Source organism: Molothrus aeneus, chromosome 17 (genome assembly GCF_037042795.1).
Source record: "Molothrus aeneus isolate 106 chromosome 17, BPBGC_Maene_1.0, whole genome shotgun sequence".
In the NCBI taxonomy this organism is placed as follows: domain Eukaryota; kingdom Metazoa; phylum Chordata; class Aves; order Passeriformes; family Icteridae; genus Molothrus; species Molothrus aeneus.
This window is the reverse complement of record NC_089662.1, coordinates 236,245-257,281: the sequence shown is the minus strand read 5'-3', so window position 1 is coordinate 257,281 and position 21,037 is coordinate 236,245. Positions and strand designations below refer to the sequence as shown.

Genomic DNA, 21,037 nt, shown 5'->3' with positions numbered 1-21,037 from the left:
GGAATGCAGGAAGCTGGACTCCAGCTCTCACAGATTAAAAACACTGAAGCCACTTGATATAAACTGCTACCTGAGAGGAATTCACAGGGCTAACTGAAGTTTCCTGAAAGCAATATAAAAAATATTGAATGGACTTTGCCTAGTAAGGCTTTAGCCAGATAAAGTGTTATCCTGCAGCCAGCATTAAACTAAGTCTGGAGGAATGCATGAGCTCTTGTTCATTCCGCACAGATGCCAGGGCAAGCGCTGGGCTGCAGAGCTCAGAAAGTGTGGGCAAAGGAAGCCAGTTCTGGCGAGAAAAAGGCAGTGTCCTTCACCAAGTACCAGCATCCTCCAGAAAGAGCCTGGGGTTAGGCAGTGATTTACAAAATCCATTAAAACAACCGAGACAGGTTCTTTTCCACACATTTTCTCATATGGCTTCTGGCTTCTAGCACCAGAATATGCTCCAGGAAATGTGGCATGCACAGATCAGAGGAATTACAGCCCCAGATCTGTATCCAACTTAAAATCCCTCACACAACTTGCACAATTGTGACAGAAAGGGCCCCCACCTGTCCCAAATGCAGCCCAGCTGCCACTGGCACTGCTGATCCATGCTCTGGTCTAATCTTGAACACCAGCCTGCCACCAGATAAATTTTCCCAAACCCAAGTCTCTGTATTTAAAGAAATGGTTTGATTTTCAGCAGAGCTCAGCATTGCTACCTGCCTAAAGTCAGTGCAGACCCCTCTCTCAGCTTCCTGTGCCTCTCCCTACCTTCATCCTCTGTGTTTTGTTTTCTCTTTTTCCTGGATTTTGTGATCTTCTTGTTTTTCAGATCCACAAGCTCCTTGATGTGCTGGGCAACTGAAAATTCAGAAGAGGGTCTTGATTAATAATGTGGTATATACTAAAATACCAAAATACAGAACTGCCCTGAGATATGGCAGCCAGCCTGACTCCAGCAATAAGAAGCTCTGTCAAAGGAAAGGTCCTGCACCACAGCCAGCTCCCAATGAACCTGAATGAGGGGCTCAGAACATCATTCAGCTTCTCCAAATGGCCAAACAGTTGAAAAGTTCATACCTAAATAAACTTGCTGCCTAAATACCAGCAAAAGAACCATCTTCACAATATCTCAGAGTACTCTTCCTTGTTGCCTGCATTCTAGGCAAAGCACAGCTGGAGGGAATGTTTTTGGACAGACGTGACAATGGCTGAAAATCTTTATAAAACTCAAACTTAGTGCTGCACAACAGGCAGTTCAGTGAAGAAATCCCACATTAAGGCTAAAATCATAAAAAAAGAAGGCAAATATTGCCAGTGTAGCACTTGCCCCTTGGTCCAACCTCTGCTGCCATGCTCATGAGCAGGGGCAGAGGGATGCTGAGGCAGAACTCCTGTAGCCAGCCTGGAGACCTGGGGGGGCTTCAAACACAGCAGGTCCCCAGAGATCAAGAGGAAAATAGGTGTCTGGTTTCTGGCCTGAGATTGGACAAAATACAGTGAGTGTGGCTGAAATAGTGGAAATAAGCCAATAAATACCAGAGTTAATACTCTCCAGGCTGGTACTTTGCTTTTTTTCTTTTCTTCACACCCCGCCTCCCCCCCCCCCCCCTCCAACTGGATGCTATAGCAATTTAAAATTGGGGTAATAACGGAATATAAGCTGGGCTGGTCCCCAAACTTCTGAAAGACAGATAAATTTCATCTCTTCACACTAAAAGCCTGTGTTCTTCAGGATCCCCAAACAGCCGAGGTCTGTTCTCAGTGTCTGCAATGGCTCCCTTAAAAACTTAGATGTTAACAATCCTTTTATTTTGCCAGCTTCAAGGATCTTAAAAGTAAATTATGTCATCAGAGAACCCAGACAAGCTCTGCCTTTGGAGGGCTGACATCAGCTCATTTTAAGTGCTGGTGGGTGAGGTAAGCACAGTCTGGGGCTTGCAATTTTTTGCCAGACACGAACTGGTGGCGGCTTCATCCCACCATTGAAAGGTGAACTCAGACAACACACTGTGCTCTCACTAACAGAGCCCAGAGCACTAGCTGGGGACTACCTGTACTTTTAAAACCCAGACAACCTTGGCTATGTGGCACAACCCACCAAGATGCTGCTGCATACAGAGGAGGTGCATGAGGCACTTACTCTTTTCATCACTGTCAAGGTGGCGGTAAATGTAACCTTCCAGGTAAGACTGAAATTTGGGTGATGGTGAAAAAAAGGCCAGACTGATGGCCATCAGTTCCCAGCCCCATGCCAGGCTTCGGTAGCACATGTTATCTGTTGTCTGCCGGATCAGCTGTATGTAGAGCTCATCCCGCAAGCCCTGCATGCTCCAGCACTTGGTGACCATGACCAGTGCCACGTGATTGCGGTCCATGCGAGTCTGACGATCTCCCATGTAGCTCTGCACCAGTTTGAACATCTCACATGCCTCTTTTTTGATGGTCCGGTTGCTAGTGATGAGCATTGGCTTTTTAATGGAGCCACCATTCCAGGACAGCATGTTGGAGATGGAGATCCTTCGTCGGAAGATGCCTTGTGTGTGCATGTTCAGGTTTTTGGAAGCCCAATCCGCCATGCTGCTCTGAGAGATGGGCTTCCGTAGGGTGCTGTAAGGGAAATGGCATTCCACACAGCCACCACGCTGGCTGCTGCCCTCCTGCTTGGGATTCAGCTCTATGTTCTCAGGCTGCAAAGAAGAACAGACATGTTAAAAGCAGCTTAGGTGACTCCTTACCTGGCTAGGAAAATTATCCACAGTGAGACATGAAGCTGCCCGCAACTGCACAGTGGTGAATCTGTACAAACATGACTTTGTACATGTAGAATGTAGTGTGTGGCACAGCCACACACTAATGCTGCCCCTAAGGGAAGTGCCGGGACATGGAGCAACAGGGCTGAGCATCCCAGCTGTTGCTGAGTTTACAGGGGATAGACAGGAGTTGAGCCAATTTCCAGAGCAGCAGCACAGCTCTGTGGCACCAAGCACACATCAAGGAAACAAGTATCTCTGCACTCCTCAGTTTCAATGGAGCTCCAGGAGCCCAGGAGAAGGGTGAGACACTGGTCTACAGTAAACCCCAAAATACACATTAGTTCTTAGAAGTTTAGAGCAAGTCAGTGTTTCCTTCTTAGTATAAAGGAACTCCTGAATTCAGGACAGAGGCTTCTGCAGTCCAACCCTTTCCCATCTCACACCCCACATGTCTCTGCATGCGGATGATGGGATTAGCACACATCACATTCCACCCCGCATTGCCAGCCTGGGGCACAATAATCTCTCCTGTTTTTTTACATTGTTCTTTTTATCCCTTGAGTTACTCCTCTATCTACTCACCCTCTGAATTCACTCAACACACTGACTAAAAATCCCCACCTGCAGTTCTCTGCCATCTCAACATCCTCAGTCTCCTTCAAACCACTTTACCTGCCTGGAGTTGGTTTTCCTTCTATCACCCTACCTGCTCCTTCAGCATGTTCCTTCTGAGGAGTCACCTCCTCATACTATCCTGAGGTTCAGGAGGCTCTAGGTTCTCTCTTCTGCCCTCTCTCAGGCTTCTCTCTCACATCTCATTCACAGCCACATCTTCTTAGCCTGTTCCAGAACTTCTGCCCACCCTCCTCCAATACTGAGTTTTCTTATCTCCCAATTTTCCTCTCTATCAAACAAGCCCAGTACAAGACATCACTGCTCACTCAAGCCACTGGATGTTATTTTCAGGTGAGGCAGTGATTTTGCTGCCAAATTTTCTGCAACTTCCTCCGTTCTTTACTTGGACTCTTGAGTATTTTTGTGAATATTTTTTTTAATTGACTCTTTTTGCCTCTACCACAACTTCTGTCTCTTTTAATCTTCTGCTTCTCCATATTACCACATATAAATTATTTTTCTTCACTTTCAAGGACATTCACAGCCTATCCCCAACCCACCATCTCTTGTGCATAATCAAGTTTCAGCTCTCCCTGTCAATGTAACAGGGTGTAACATAGCCAGAAGACTGGAGAGCAGTTTCCTACCAAGTCTAAAGAGGCTATGAAATGAAATTGCTGAACTATTAATAGTAACATGTAAGTCATGTAAACTTGATGTGTCTCTGTGCCTGAAAAGTGGGAAAAGTGGGAACATGATATCAGTTTTCCAAAAGGTTTCAGATGAAAGCAAGGCACTTATTGATCCAAAATGGCAATAAAGAGAGCACATACAGATAAATCTGATAGAGTGGAGAGGTGTCAGCCTGGCTTTCAAAGAAAAGTTACACCTCACAGGTCTGCTGGAGCAATCTGGAATAGTCAAGGACCTTTCCCAAGTTTCTTCATGAAAAACTTTGTACCAGCAAACAGAAGAAAAACTAGAAAAAAGTAAGAAGCCACTTTTCAGCATGGAGGATAATTATCAGCTCTGCCTTATCAAATTGATGTAAAGATCCTGGTTGTTCAAAATGGGAACAAAGAGTGAGCAAAGACAAAAAAGGGAAAAAGCTTCAGGAGATATAAAACTATCTACAAAGAACCTAAATCTGAACTAACACCAGGAAGCAGGACATTCCTTTGAATCCAAGTCAGAAAAAAGATGGCAAAATAATCCTGCAGAAGTGCTGTGTTAGAGAGAAAACTACTCCCCTTGTGCAGGCACACTAATGGGGCTTTAAAATAGCTATTTCCAACAAGATGCTAGAGCCATTGACACTGATTTTCTAGATACTGCTATTCCATGTTCAGGAATTGGGAAGGAGAATAGCATATGAGGAACCATTTGAAAAAGGAGAGAGAGAGAAAGAGCCACATGCTGTCATGTGGCTATGCAAACCTTGATGCCATACGCACCAACTCAAATCATTCCAGTGAAGAAAGTACATATGAGGGAAGACATGAGTGAGAGTAACATGATCAGGCAAGCACATTTACCCAAGTAGCAGAGCAGAACTACCCACAGTGCTGAGGCCTTGCTGGACATGAGCCTCATCCCACAATTCTCCTTCCTCTCAAGCCACTGGCCTCAAACAGAGTTTCCACGAGCAAAGATGTGAAGCTTTATTAGCTGTTCGCTATTCTGCAGGAACAGATGTGTCTTGCCTGCAGCACACGCCTGGAATTAAACCCCCCAGAAACAGGCTCTCTATGATGAGTCTAGAAAGTCTAGCAATGAAAAAAAATAAATTTAACATGGCACAGATGGGGAGGTACCTGCGAGGAATGGCGTGTAGCAACTGATGGAGCCAAGGTTGTCTGGCTGGTGACATTCTTTTCTAGAGAATCTATTTTCTCAAAAGTTCTCTTCTGCCTCATTTTGTCCTGTGGAGCAGCCACACTGCTGGGAAAGAATTCCCTAATCTCCAGGTCCTGTCTGTACAGAGACCTATTGCTGGCTGCGACATCATCCCTGGAGCTCTGGCTGACGGATTTTTTCAAGTGGTCAGACTGAAACCTGACCTTGCTGCTCTCTGCTGGAACATCATTCTCCAGGCTCTCAGCATCCAGGCTGGCTTTGCTTCCCCTACAAGCTGCTGACCTACCCACCACAGCACGCATCTCAGCAATCACTTTATCATTCAGAGCTGTGAGCTCACTGCTGCTGCCCACAGAGCCAGGTCTTGCTTGACCTGCTCCTTGCCTCCTTCCTTTCCTTTTTCTTAAGCTTGGAGAAGGGCCAGTTGAATAACCAGAATCCTGATGGCCGGTTGGGTACTCCTGAGTCTGCAGGCTGTTTTGCCGACTGTGGTGGAGTTCCATGTTCTTGAGAACATTGGCTTCCAAGATCCTCCAAGACTCCTTGAAGCTGTCCTTAGAAGCAAGCTGACCAGCCAGTTTAGTGGAGGTATCTGTTGTTGCAACAGAAGAGTGGGAGAGTTTGGCAGATTGGTCAACATTGACCATATGTTTTATGTATTCTCTGCCAGCTGGGCTGTATTCAGTGGAAGAGGGATTTCTTGCATGCTTCTTTGCAGCTTGCTGTTGTTGAATACTGGGATGCTGCAATAATTTGGTTGGTTGCAGCTGCTTTTTTAAGCTATTGCTTGGTGACCTTGGTGGAGACATCCCACTCACACAAATGCTTTCAGTGTCCATATCTACTGGTGGCTCGTCATAAATTGGCAACTCTAAAGATGGCTCATCATATATAGGTGCAGGAGAGGCATATGTGGGGGATGCAGGCTGGGGGGTTCCTGTCCGGCTTCTTGGAGGTGTTTGAGAAGTAGGACCATTCATCATCACCAGGCAAAACCCACCACTCTCCGTCTTTTTGATCTGCATAGACTGCTTTGTTTCTCCAGTAGGCATTTGCTTTGTGGCTCCAGGGCTCTGGGATGTGGATTGAGGCTGAGCATATATAGCTGGTTTGGGAAGAGATTTTGGGCTGTTGGGCTTTGGAGCACCCTGCAGCTGAAGAGAACTGTTTGAAAAGTTCTGCATCTGCCTCAAACTGTTCACTTTGACCAACAAGGCTGCTTTCGTGCCTGGCAGAGGCTGCCAGTGGGTAGGAGTCTCCCTAAAAGAAGAAAGATACAAATACACACAATTATTTAAGAATTATATTTACTGAAGTACCTTCTACGTCTACCAAAACCCAAAATACCAAATACTTAGTCTCAAAGTGCCTGAATAGTCCCCTGAAGTACCTGCCTTCAGATTATCCAACTATGATGATAGTCCTTCCAGACCATGCTAGTTTTTTATATAAGTTTCCAGATATGCGTTTATTTTGTAGAAAAACCTACGAGGTCTATGGGAGATATATGGGGGTGGCCATTCTCCACTCACAGCTTACATTCCCATGCAACCTGCCACGTCTCCACCCAATCTTGTCCAGATGCACTAGGATCTGGTACCCTTGACCACACCAACCGGCCCTGCTCAGCTCCCATGGCTGTGAAACCCTCCTCTGCTGGGAGTATCACCTCTGATCCGTGGCGGCACTCGGGATCCACCACAACCCAACATGCCCACTGCAACACCCCAGTTCCCAGCATATATTCTACAGTGTAGCAACAACAACCTGCTGTCAGGCTGTGACCACAGCCAGTCTGTGTTTGTGAGCTCCGAGGAAAAGGGAACAGAAAGGATATTAAACCAGCTCAGCTTCCAGGTTTTCCAAGGCATCACAGTCCCCAGGAAGGTCCCCTTGAATCTGGCCCTACCTCCATGTGAATTGTGCCCAACGTCCATGTATCTGCTACCAGCCATCACTGGGTAAGACCTGAGGGTGTACTGCATGTGTTCCATCTGAGACAGGAGATGCTCCCCTAACACCTTCATAGCTCTTCTGCTGTTTGTACCTTGACCTTGCTCCCCACTCCACATTGCTGACATGTCCTCTATGGCCTCTGTGTTGGCAGACACATCCACTTCTGCTGCATGTCCAGAGGTGCCCCCCACCATGTCTGGCTCTCTTGTGCCTTCCCTACCAAATCCCAAGGTATGTGGACACCAGCCCTCTTGCTCCACTCCTGCTCTCCAGAGCCCTGTCACCTGGCAAGGTGCCAGCCACCTCCTTCAGCACAGCTTCCCTGGGGTATTCTGCCTGTCCTTCCCCCATGGTTATCCTGCCAGTGCATTTGCACACCCCTGCTCTCCCTACACCTGCCCCCCATCACTGTGGGTGTCCTATTTCACCTGGTGCACTCTGGTCACCTTCCCTACATCCTCTGTCCAACACCTAATGTCTCACATCTGTTCCCAATCACTGTCCTCCTAAAGGGGTGGTGTTTTCCTTCCCCATCCACTGCTTACCATATTTTTGGCAGAACATGCTCTCTGTTGGCAATGTGTTGTGAATCCCATCTTGACACAATGGCATCATGAGTGGCGCAGACGAGGCTGGCACTGCCCTGTCATGGGCACAGTGCCTGACCCCTGGCCAGGGTTCAAAGGTCTCATGACACTGATCACACTTGCTGCACCTCCGTCTTTGCAGGGCTGGCTCCTTTCCCACAACAGAGTCCGTGCAGCTCTCTTGTGCAACTACCCAGGTGTGGCCAGAGAAGGTTGAGAAAGGGCTGTCTTCCTCTGCTTTGAACCCTGGGGCCCCTTCTTGCTCTGGGGCTTCTTATATACCTCCCACAGAGGCACCGAGGATTTTATTTTAAGGGAGCTCCTGACACTACTTCAAGATGGTGATGCAACTGCCATGAGGAAGGCCTGTCTCCCAGCCTCCACCTTCATTCTCTTCACAGCACTGCAGCCCAGTGCTTACCTCAGCCCTACGCCAAAAGCAGCTTGGAAAACACTGACAAATTTGAGATTTTCTCTCCATCTGCCCAAGCCACCATCCAGCATAGCCCCTGCTCTCCCATTGCTGTTTAGCCCTCAGTGGCTTGTCCTCCACATGCTTCTTCCTGGGGCATGATGCCTAATGCAGGGGTTGAGCGCCAGCGGTGCCAAGTGAGGACACACACATGGAACCACTAGCAGTAACAGCAGCATGAGAGTGGCATTCATGAGGACACCCAGCTCCACAATCCACCAGGTATTCCTTCTGGGGACACGGCCTGCTCCTTGCATCAAGGCATCTCCCCTGTGCTCCAGTCTCAATCCCAAGCCTTGCTGAAGACCAGACTCCTACTCAAAGAGTGTGTGCACTAATAGGAAGAACCAGAACAGCAACACTTTCTAGGCTTTTAAATGAGGATTTCTGACAACTCCATGGCTGTATCAGTGAGAGACACTTTGCCAGTCTCTCATTTCATGGCACAGAAGAGAGACTGGCAAAGGATGGAACAATCCACAGGCCCCTGACACAGCAGTCAGGCCACAAGTGTGTGACTGGGACATATTTTAGCTCAACCCTACAGCAACCGTCATTGCATCTGGACCAGCATTATCCAGTTGTTGGGTTGCAGGGGGATAGCCCAAAGCTGCAGATGTGTCCCACTGCCTTACAAGACCTCCAGTTATGGCAGGCCTGGAAAATAACCCTGTGCTCTGTGGAAAGGTGCTGGACGCCCACATAGCACAAGCCACCTCCTGAAGTTTTTCCTCTCCCTGACGTGCAGCACTGCAAGCCCAGCTAGCTGTGCACAGCTGAACCATCCACTCAGCCAAGGCTTGGCAGACCCATCTCAGCCAGACACAGCATGGCCAGACTTGCGCCCCCTGTCCAGGCTAATCACACACTGCTACTGTCTGGCACCAGAAAATCACATGACCAGGAACTCAGCCTAAAGCTCTGCCACCTCCTTGCTCAGCTCTGAGACACAGGAAGGACCCCCTCCCTGTCCATACAGCAGGCACTGGCACCACCTCCTGCCCCATCTGTCCCAATTCACACCCACAGAGCAGCACTGGGAACATCCCTGTTGGTCACTGCTCAGGTGTGGGCCTGGGCATCTGCAGAACACCACCAACAAGCCCATGAGAGAAGGGTTCCTGCTCCAGCATGGCATTATAACTTTTAGGGCCCTGTGGGACCTCAACTAGCAAAAACCTCTGCCTCTCCATCTGTGATAAAGAGCACAGCCCAGATTTTAGTCCTCAGATGAGTGATGAGGGATTTGATCTGAAAAAGAAAAGAGGATAGTGTGCTCATAGCCTCCTGCAGAGGCAAACTACCTACCTGTGAGCCCCAGTAAGCCGGAGAGCAAAAGGCACTCCAAAGCACAACAGCTCCTCACTGCCCAGAGTTCCTTCATCAGGGACATCCCTCACCTTGGGCCTGCCCAGGACAGAAGATATGCTGGGCCTTTAGTACAGACTTGGCCACATGGGTGGGACACGATGGAGAGCGGCAGGAGCTCTGCACTGGTATAGGACTCTCTCTGCACCTACCCTCAGCCCAGATGGCAGGACAGTAAGACAAATTAGACAGACAGCCAAAGCAAGGCAATGAAGAAGTGGCTCTGCCTCCCTGCAGCAGGATTTTGGCACTTGTAGTCTGTGCCCCAACATGCACTCCACGCTCCCTCCTTCAGGCCTAGGTCAAGGCACACACTGGGAGCCAGCCTGCTCCGGACCACCGCACCTCCCTGGAGCTGGCAGAGCCCACCCACTGACACTGCTTCTTTTTGAGGAAAAGCAGAAACATGTGGGATTGCCACAGCTAGGCTACCATGGACACTGGTAAGAGGCAAAGCACCTAGATGCCCTGCAGAGGTCAGGGGAAACTGGGAAGCTGTGCTACTCCCATGTCATCGAGTGCCACCATGCTCCCCCACCCAGGAATGTGATGGTGAAGGGAAACTTCTAAATGTGTACAGTACCCCACCTCGCCCATTTCTCATCATGGACACATCATGCCATTTCCAGCCTCCCTGGCTGCCAGAGATGAGAGGAAAGAAGCACCATCACAGAAAAGACAAAGTTGTCTTGAAAAGGCCATTTCCACAGCCATGAATGATTTCTTTGGACCATGTCTGGATACAGCTTCCTTCAACTCCATCCCCAGGCTGCTGGGAAAACCAAGCAGAAGAGAACAGGGACTTCCTGACTTCACAGCATGAAGATTCAGTCTTGTCCTAGTGAAAGCCATGACAAAAAGCAAAGCCATGGTGGAGAAGTGTCCCAATGCAGCCTCTCAGCTGAGCTCTTCAGCCAATAGCAGCAGAGACTCTGATGAATACCCTGGGACTGTTCCTGTGAGGAATGCTTTCAAGTAGCTCCAATATAAAGGCCTCAACTTGGCACTGATTTTCCTAGCCTGCACCTAGCTCCAACAGCATATCTAGTAGCACTTCCCAGGCTCCAGATCTTCAATGTTTGTTTTTCCCTTCCCAGAAGCCTGGAGAAAAGACCTTGCACCTTAGCTCTGCCCTTTCTAGTAGTTGTTTTCCTGGTGCTGTGACAAAGATGAGTGAACAGGGATGTTTGTATTCCAGCAGCACTGCTTTTCTGCCCCTAATTCCCACACTGGAGGCAGGGATACAACCTGCCCAAACCAAAAACTGTACAGAGTTGTGCAAAGAACATTGTGTTTGCATATCCTACCCCAAGGCCAACTGCACAAGCAGGAAACAAACCTGTATTAGGGATTCTGATGGTCTTTCTTGCTTATGAAAACTTAACAGTTGCATTACTTACACTGTGCCTTGAGATTCATGAGCCCATGATGAAACAAACCAGAGTTGGAAGAGGCAGAGGTATTCTTACAGCCACCTAATCACACATTCCCACTACTCTTCCAGCACATATTCCTGGCACTGTAACACCAAGCCCTTGCTCCTTCCCAGTCGAGGATGCTGAGCTGTGGGAAAGGTGGGTGAAGAGGGGATAGGCAGCACAATCTACTGCCCATGCAGAAAGGAACCTCACCTTCCTCTTCTGCGGGACAGAATGTTCCTAGAGAAGGTGGCTTTCTTACAGAGGATTTTAAGATAGCCTGTTATCGCAAAGAGAACCTCAGAAACAGCACTCTGAAACTCCCAGTGCTGACCTTATGAGAAATAGGAGAAGAGGAGTAAAAGTGCTGGTTCTGCATGGATAGCAGGGCTGGGAACAGCAGAGCCTGCTCACAGTCCTGACCTGCAGTGTGCTGAAATGCTGCAGACCAGCACACAGCCTCCCAGAAAGACTGCCTTCTTCAGGCCTTGGCACTCCACCAAGCCCTTTTTCACCCATTACCTTGGAGCCCCAGCAAAGCTCAGCATGGCTGCAGTGACTCAGAATACACTTCCAAAATGCTGCATTCAACCCCAGGCTGGTCTCACAGTCCCCAAGGGAGCATATCCATCCTTTGCAGAGCTTTCCAGAGTGTGAAAGGATAATTTGGCCACCATTTCCCCTGAAGAGAGTCCATTTTGCTTCCTAACGGGATTGTAAGAGCTCAGGATGAGTCTGGGGCTGTGAGGCAAGTGCTGTTTGCTGTCCTTGTCCAGCAAGGGAGAAACAGAGCCAGCACTGGGCTGGGCAGCCCCAGAGAGCATAGAAAGGCATGAGTGGCAGAAAGACAACATGGGAGCAAGAGCATGGGGAGAGGAGCTTCCCCGGAAGGCTCCAGAGATGGTCAATGGCACCAGTGTCTTACCCTGCTGCAAGAGGCTGCCATTTCCCTAGGAGGTCTACCCTCCTGTGCTGCCTGGGGAGGCCAAAGGCTGATGTCTAGAAAAGGCTACTCCAAGCCACTGCAAGAGCTGGAAGAGCAACAGCAAGCTGTGGGGCACTGAGGGAGGGGTGGCATGGGCATAGAGACAGAGGGAACAGGTTTGGAGAGCTTCTTTCTTCTCGAGGCTGCTGAGGGTTTCACAGCACTGAGATGTGGCAGGGGGCACAACAAATTCAGTGGTGCTGATATAAGGCACAAGAGAGGAAAGGTGGTAAAAACCAGTTTACTAAAAGAAAAAAACCTCGACCACAAAGTATAACTAAAACCAGAATGAAATCCCTTCCCCCAGATCTTTGTTGGATGGGCTTGCAGGAGACTCCTCTTGGGGACTACACTGGTCTCTGCTGGCCTCTCCATCTATCACAGAACGACAAACATGAAGGAAAGAAAACCACTATTTTTTGCACTGGCATTAAGAGACAAAAGTGAAACTGTCTTGGGTGCAAGTAGCTATAAAGATGTCAAATACTACCAACAGTACTCAATGTGTTAACCCTCTGTTTACGCAGCTGCATTTCTCCTGAGCAGAGGAGGACATGCTTGAGGTTGTCTTTGAAGAACAACACAGACAACAGAGCTGAAAAGTTTAGTGTGCTCATGCTGTTAGTATACCAGACATCCCAGCAATGGCATTAGATCCCACCTGAGAACATTTGCTTCTGGCTCACCTCTTTGCTCCCCATTTTACAAGCTAGCAAAAGGCAAGAAATCTCTTCTTGGGTGTCAGGCTCAGCTAGGGAAATCAAACTCTGCATTATAACCAGTTACACAATCCTTGCTCACACAGTAGAGAAAACACATGATAGGTGTGCAAGGAAACAGTGCCCAATCTTCTGCTTCCAAGAAAGCACATTTCGCAGACGTCAGCTTACTGGTATGAGCCTTGTAATCTGAAAGAGCCTTGCATATCCAAGTAGCCTGTTAGCTCCCATGCAAGCTGCTACTCATGCCTTTCTCAGCACTTGCCCTTCAATTCATTGCAGGCTCAAGGTGCCCCAAGATTGCTGCATAAACCTGATCTAGGGATGGAACAATGGAGACCTCCTTCCCACTTCCCCTCCTTGCAGGAGAATCAACAGTGATGGTGATGATGCCCTGGAAGATAAGGAAAGGTACAGCAAACTCCTGCCCACATTGCATCGCCCCCCTTTCTTCTATAGGAGGGGACCCTGTAGAAGGGTTTTTCCTACTGAGAGGGCTGAAGAACTGAGGGATGGGTCAAAACTGGCATCACTTTTCCCTTGAGGCACAGCAACTTCCAGTACAAAGGCAGAGGAGGCCATGTTCCCTCCTGAGAGACTGAGTCAATGTCCTGTTTGCAGACAAGGCCAGAGCTTAGTGCTGCTGTTACTCTATACCATGCACATCATGGTATAGAATAACATTTTCCCTCCTGAACCACACCACAGTTTCAGCAGGGAAAGCCAGGCACACCAGCTGAAGCGTGGCATTTTGCCTCTCTCTCCAGAGGAGGGACTGTCAGCATCAACCCCTGCAGGACCCCGTCCCTTTGCTCCCCTGCCGGTTCCCCTCCTGTTTTCTCAGTACACAACTATGGAACAGGGCGTTGAAAGGGACAGCGGTGAAAATGCAAATTGATCGCAGTTCTGAACCAACAGCACTGGCGAGGAGGAGGCTGCTGGACGGGAACAGTCCAGCAGTGGGAGTGACCCCAACCCCGCTGAGCCCATCAAGCCAAGCAGAAAGGAGCCCTGCCAAACTGAGCCTAAATGAGTGCGTTTGAGCAGTATGACAAAAAAGCAGCAGTGACCTGCAGGGCTGACCTCTAGTGAGGTGGGGTGGCTGAAATGGTGGCACAGTTACCTGTGCGGAACTGTGGGGCAGCTGCAGGACCCTACTCAAGACGATCCAGCTTTCAGGGGATATGTTACTGGTTTTTGTGGATTCTGGCTGGGAGTAGCAAACATTAGTCACAGAAGTTCTCCCACATCTTGCCTTTGTTCCCAGTGGCCACACAGGCAGCACATGAATGGCCACCACATTGCCTTTTTCCAGGAAAACCATGCAGATGCAGCTTACAAGGAGCATCTGCCATCTTGGTTTTGTTCCCAATAGTGAAAAACTTTTTGTGGGCAAAACACCTCCTCTTTTTGTATACTTATTGCTATTAACATTGCTGTTGTTATTGTGTGTGTCTTATTCCACTGCTTTATGCTTTCAGTAAATTGTTAATTCAACCTGTAATCTCTGCTTTTGTCTCTCTCTTACTGGAAACAGTGAGGGGAAGAGGAGTGGCTTATTTGGAGTTTAATTCCAGCTGGTGTTTAAACTGGCACAGTCATGAATACTTTGGACTCTGTGAAGCTCACAGTATCTTGTGAGCTTCACAGGGCCCTATCAGGGCTCTTACACTCATTTATCTGGAAACATGTAATGTAGTTTTGATGGTGCCCATCCTGGCTGCCCTGGAGTGCCAGACTGTAAATGGACAAAGAAGGAAAAGTCACCTGTCTCATGTCAAATCCCATGTGCCTGTAGCTCAACTGTGTGACCCCCTCCTAAGTCACTGGGGTTGACCTGAGAGAACTGGGAACTACTTAGGTACAGCTTGAGACATTTACTAGATTTCTCCTGGCAGGGCAGGGACCATTCTCTGGATGGATATGAAGCTCGGGGTTGCTGCTTCTGCAGGGCAGGAAGCACAGGGAGCATTATAATCACCAGTAAAGTGTTGGGTTCCTTCTGGTGCACTTTATGTGCATCACCAGTGTTTTGCAGCCATTAAGATCTGCACTGAATACAGGGAGCAGCAGACATGTGATAAGTAACCTCCCTTCAGGTGCATATACTTTCCCAAACTGCCATCCTATGTGGCTTTCATTAACTTGGCATTTTTTTCCTATCCTTGCCTGCACCAGGCACACAGAGAGGCAGCCTTGATCCAAAAACCAAGGTGTTAGCACTTGCTGCACTGCCCAGAACCAGAACAAGGCATCCCAGCATATATGGCAGGACAGTCAGGCTTACCCAAGCGCTGCTCTAGCTCTCAGGTCAGTTCTCAGCATGACCCAACTTTGCTTGCTGCACGGCCTCCCCAGCTGCCAGTACCACATCCTCCAGGGCAGGATGATGCCCAGACAGAGTAGAAGGGAAGCAGAGCAGCTCCACACAGTATCCCAGGCAGAGGGGCCAACCCAACAGAGATTGGGGAAGGGATACTTTTGTGCAACTGAAGCTGAAATAATGGTTTCAATACAATAAAAAAACCCCTGATTGTTGTCAGACTAGTTTTAGTGTAAAAAAAAATCTCTTAGTCAAACTTAAAAATAGCATCTTGTTATTGATCTTTTATTTCAGGCTTGATGAGACCATACAACTGTGCCCAGGAGCTCTGTCCCTGCAGCCCCACCTCCTGCCCTGGCTGAAGTTGCAAGACATCAGCAACTGAGCAAGGAGGAAAGGAAGGAGCCAGACCAGATGCGCTCACCCGCACCCCACAGCAGCCTGACCCCCTGCACAGGAGCTATGCCATCCCAACAAACCCTGTTGCAAGTTTTTGAGAGCATTTTCATCACTACATGACACTCCTGCCTGTCCCCTCTCCATTTGTTATAGCACCCAGAGCAAAGATTACCTTTTGACATGTATTTTTACGGTGACTCACACAAAGATGGCCTGGCCCAAGCTGGGGACATTCAGGTAGTGGTGGCAGCAGACAGCTGTACCCCAAGAAGAGGAGGGCACATGGTAGTGACTGGGGGCCTGGCAGTACTTTGCCCCACTGTTGCACCCTCCTGGGGCATCACAGCACCCTCCTGGGAAGCACAGTTCCCAACCTGCCTAACAGGGCCAGTCTGGCAGCTAAATTCACCCCATAGATATAAACAGAGAAGGTTGAAGCTCTCCCCATACCTGGCAGGATCTTTCCTCTTCTCTGCCACACTGTTCCTCTTGCCCTTCTCCATCTCCTGCAAGACAGCCATTTGGATGGGGGTGCTTCTGCCACCGCTGCCAGTGCTGCCTCGGTGTTCCAGGCCACAGCAGTCAGGCTGGGAGCTGCCCTTCATGGCCTGGAGCTGTGCCAAGGGCACAATGTCACAGCCCTGAGGCCGGTGCCACACTGTCTGCCGCGTGATGGCATTGTAGTAGTAGAAGCGGTTGTTGTTCTGGTCGAAGAGCTCCCACCACTGCTTCTGGTCTGACTGGCGCACCTTCAGGTTGGGAGGGGGCTCCCAGCTGCACTCCCCGGTGGTCAAGTTCACGTACATCCGCTCCTGGGAGCGGGGCTCGATGATCTCCACCCAGTCCGAGCTGCAGGGACACGAGAGCCACATTAGTCTGGACCAGAGGCCCAAAGCAAACAGGTTGTCTGAAGAGTCCTACAAACCTGCTGCCACTGGGTCAGGCAGCCTGCTTGCAGATCAAAGCATTGCTTGGGGCTATTCAGCAATCTAATGATTTTTTAGGAGAGGCCAGGACAAGGGTTTGAGATGGGGCTGCTACAAAAGAGCAGTCCTTTGGCACAGGGAAGGGGAGGTCAGTCCCATCAGCCTGGCCCACTCACTTCCCACTCACTAGCCCAGGACTAACCCACAGGGCTGGTGAGCACAGTCTGTTGATGCTGGGATGACTCACATCAAGGGCTGGCCCAGTCACAGGAGTGCCAGTGCCTGGGAGATGCAGTGTGCAAGATGCAAGAGGGTAGGGGACTTGACTTTCAGGAGCAGGGAGTATCTGCAGAACAGAATCTGCTCCTTTTGAGAGCTGCACATTCCACCTGGGGAGACCAAAGCCCTGGCTCCCAACAATGTGGGCAACCTGCTCCATGCAAGTGCCTGCCTGCAGGCTCCACATGCTGTGGGGCTTGGAAGGGACCTCTGGATCCCATGGACCCTGCTCGAAGCCCACACTTATATGTCCAAAAGATACATGTGGGGAATGACTGGTGGATGAGACCATCTCCATTGCAGGCTCTTCCCCCTACCCTTTGGCTGATGGGACAGAGCCTTCAGCAGGGTGTAAGGTGACCCAAAGGACAGGCCCTGCTGCTGATGCATAACCCTTTGCAGCCCTAAAGAACCCCTTGAGCCCTAGGGTCCTTTATCAGGACCCATACTGGCCCAGTCAGTGAGAGCAAAGGAGGTAGTGCTGAATGACTGCTTTTCAGGCAGATCAGCACAGTGGTTTTCACGCAGAGGTGTTGGGCTGCACAGCTGTCATACATGGCATATCAACCATATCACTGACACACCAACCTTAAAGAGCTGGCCTGAGGAGTTCAGCAAAGCCAATGCCTCCGCAATGCAGTAGCCCAAACTATTTTGGATAGCCCAGGTAAATGGAGGAAGGGAGTGCAAACCCAGCAAGGTTTCCCTCCACAAAGGAGAGATGCTACCTAAAGTGATCCTGAACCAAAGTTGTATGCTCAGCATGCTGAAAAACAACATGAGCCCCTCCTACTCCCATATCCCAAAGCCTGGCCTCCATCCCAATGCTGGTGGAGGCTGCAGGAAGGAGGGCCTTAACTGAAGCTACTTTTGCCATTAATAAAAGCCATATGAAGAGGACAGGTCCAAGGCCCCTCTTGAAACCTGTTTCTGCCAGGGGTTCACTCTGACACAACCACCAGCTGCCCTCCAGCAAGGGTATGACAGCAGAAGCCATTCCCACAGCAGAAGCCGGAGAAGGGAGATCCCACTGCCTCCCTCTCACACCCTCAGCTGCCAGCCTGCAGATCGTCAGAAAGGTCAGGAGTGATGGTGGCAGCACTGCAGTGCCTGAAATGGCAGCCCAGGTTCCTGTGCCCAGCCCTGGCTTTCTGAGGAAGGTCAGCATGTCTCCTATCACCAGGCAAGTCTGGGTGAGGGTTTAGTTGCCCACTGCACCTCCCTGCTAGGAAAACTGTGGGTTTGATTGACAACAATCAATGCTGAGCAGTCTGGCATGCACCCAATAAAAAGCAGGCCAGTCCTCAAAATTGAGGAAAAGCAAGGAGTACATTCCTGGAGCAGGACCAGCCCCAGGTTGCCACACAAGCCTCAAACATAACATCAAAAATTCTGGAAAGATGTGATAAACGCAGGATTGCAGAGATAAGGCTGTAACTTAAACACACAAAAACCAAAATTAATTCATATTCCACTTTACAAGGTTAAAGAAGTTTCCTGGGGATGGTTTAAATAATTCTTTTCTCTGTCCTCTCAGCTCCAAGTGCTGAGGGATGCAGCAAACACAGAGTGGGTGCCCACGCTCACAAGCACTGCGGTGCCTGCTCCCACCAGCAGGATCATGGCAATGGTTTCGTTTCATCTCAGCTCCTGTAACTCAGTGTCCCCAAAACAAGACTTGCCTGCAGGCCCCATCTGCAGTGCCAGACCAAAGCCCTCTACTACCCGAGCACAGGACAACCAGCCTGTTGGCATCGCAATGGCTCCAGGGAACTACCGCAGTCACCAGAGCCTGCAAGGCAGAGGGATTTCAACAAAACCCCTACTCGCTTCCAAAAGCAGCCCACATTCCCAAGGTGCATCCTCCTGTATTGTCAGAAAGTCCAGGAGCTTTCTATGTGTCCTGAGTAATACTTTCCAGACCAAATAGCTGGGAAACAGGACACAGCTCCAGCTGCTCACTCCAGCAGGCAAAGGCCCCCAGCTGTGATGGCTTGTGTCTCAAGCATGCTGATGTTTTGGAGGAGTGGCAAGGCCATTGCAGGGGTCAGCCCCCAAGCAGCAGCGTGCTGTGAACAGGATGATGCACCAGGCATGGAAAAAGCAGAAGAAAGTGTAGGGCTTTTTGTGAATAATCTCATGTAGGCAAACAGATTTGGTCCCATCTGAAGGCTTTGCCTCACAGATAGGCAGCTGTTTTTTTAATGAAGTGTTGTAATGAAAAGTACAGCTAAGAGACAAGCTGCTGTGCTCTGTCCTGCAGCCTCAAGGACACAGGAGATGGACATGTACCAACTTTGCTCCTTCAAAACCAGCTCAAGTTCCTCCTGGCTGCCACTCCTGGTTGGGAAAGCCTTGGAAAAAAATAATAGCAGTAATTTTTAAGAAACAGCGTTTCATCCTGAAAGGGCATCTGCAAGCATCTCCTGACCAGATCTTTCTCACAAAGACTGTAAATGCTTAGTAGGAGGTCTAGGAAGGAATAATTTTTTTTTTGACTAAAGAGAATTGAGCGGGACCAGAAATGGAAAGGACCAGGTGTGGCGGTGTTCACAGGGGTCTCAGGAAGAGGGGAGAGACAAGGATCTGTCCATGTTTCAGAAGGCTTGATTTATTATTTTATATATATATAAAAATATTATATTTATTATATATATATATATATATATAATATTAAAACTATACTAAAAGAGTAGAAGAAAGGATTTCATCAGAAGGCTAGCAAGCAAAGGAAGAAGAATGGAATGATAACAAAAACTCCTGACTCTCAGAGAGTCTGAGCCAGCTAACTGTGATTAGCTATTAATTAGAAACAACTAACATAGACCAATCAAAGATGCACCTGTTGCATTCTACAGCAGCAGATAATAATTGTTTACATTTTGTTCTTAAAGCCTCTCAGCTTCTCAAGAGAAAAATCCTAAAAAACGGATTTTTCATAAAACATGTCTGTGACAACCAGGTACAGGTGAAGAATCAGTTGAAGGAAGAGCTGAGGAACCCCAAGAAGTCAAACAGCCACTCCCTCAGAGAAGAGCTGGTTTTCCTGCCACCATCACCCAAGTGACAACACAGCCCAGACAGTCAAGCACAGTCTGGGACACCACAAGTTCTTCCCAAGGCTGTAAAAAGGTAAGAATAGTAGAGATGTTTTCTTAGCTGGAGCTGTCAGCTCAAGATCAGCTTGATGTGATCTGCAGCCCCACCTGTGGAAGCTGCTCAGCACCAGCTTGAGGAGGCAAACATCCACCAAGGGGAAGAGAGCACCAAGGATAGCCATGAGAATCAACTGCCTCAGGGAGCTTCACAGCAGGCTGCCAGCAAACCCTTCTGCATGGCTACAAGGACACCTCTTATGGCTTGGTCTCCCATTTCACTTCCATGCTCTGTAATTTTTGGATTTCTGTGCTTCAAGCCAAGATCCCACCTCCTTCCCCCACTTCCCTTCTTTGCGATGAGCCCTGCAGAGAGTTGGGGCAATACTAAGTCCTTCCTGGCCAAACATGGCTCCATACCAAGTGGGATTTTTCAAGACTAATGCCCTCAATGGAGGCCTGCAGCATACTCAAAGCCAGTCCCAAGACAAAGATGCCAGTTGTTGCCATCATCAGAGACCATCTACCTGAGGATGTGCCTATGCCAAAACTAAGAGCCTTGTTAACAGGTCCTCCTTGAGGAGGAGGAATGCAGTTTGGCCATCACAGATGAAGTATAATTCCCAGAGACTGGCCATGGTGTGAAACCAGGCAAAGGCAGGGAAGTGTGTGCAGGGCTACTTGCTGTAGCAATCAACTGGGGTGATAGGGATGGGCATCTGAAATTATAAACCCCACAGAGACGAGTTCAAATCCTCTTTCATTTGCTGTTAATGGCACATAGGACAAACAACCAATGAAAAGGAGCAGATCCAGTCATACAGAGAATGATGCCATGTTCACCATCCTGAGTCCTCTAAAAGGAGGCCCCTGAAGCAGACCATGGCAAGCCAGTTCAGGAATAGGGAGAGGGTACCAGCCCAGAGGCTCCACTGCTGCTGACTTTGCTGCTCCTCTGTGGGTCTAGGCTCCTGGCTGACTGAAAAACAGCACAGGTTGTGTTCAAGAACTCAAATATCACCATAGATTTTTTTTTAAGACAATCGCGCTTGCCCCTTCACCTTCCGCACAACAGGCCTCAGAAAAGTTCACTTAGTACAGACACTGAGAAACCGAGTGCAACCTCCAGATGGCTCCGATTCACTCAGATTTGCATATAAAAGCCAGGACAAGCCTGTAAAACTAACCTCTATCCTCGAGCTGCAGAGAGCCTCCAGAAGGTCTCCAGCATCAGCTCCTTATGGTAATCCTCCTTCAGCTGAGTGAGACAATTCAGGCTTTATTCACACACATT

General features: G+C 49.0%; 1 protein-coding gene across 2 annotated transcripts in view; it reads right to left on the bottom strand.

Annotated features, from left to right (window-relative positions):
- LOC136563929 (rho GTPase-activating protein 39-like) overlaps window positions 1-21,037 on the bottom strand; it is a 57,403-nt gene that overhangs the window by 13,969 nt on the left and 22,397 nt on the right. For both annotated transcript variants that reach the window (XM_066561615.1, XM_066561614.1), the window contains exons 2-5: window positions 15,894-16,292; window positions 5,174-6,476; window positions 2,132-2,678; window positions 760-849 (exon numbers count right to left, since the gene is read on the bottom strand). In XM_066561615.1, coding sequence (XP_066417712.1) covers window positions 760-849; window positions 2,132-2,678; window positions 5,174-6,476; window positions 15,894-16,249 — 2,296 coding nt within the window. In that variant the 5' untranslated portion in view covers window positions 16,250-16,292. The remainder of the gene's footprint in view (window positions 1-759; window positions 850-2,131; window positions 2,679-5,173; window positions 6,477-15,893; window positions 16,293-21,037) is intronic.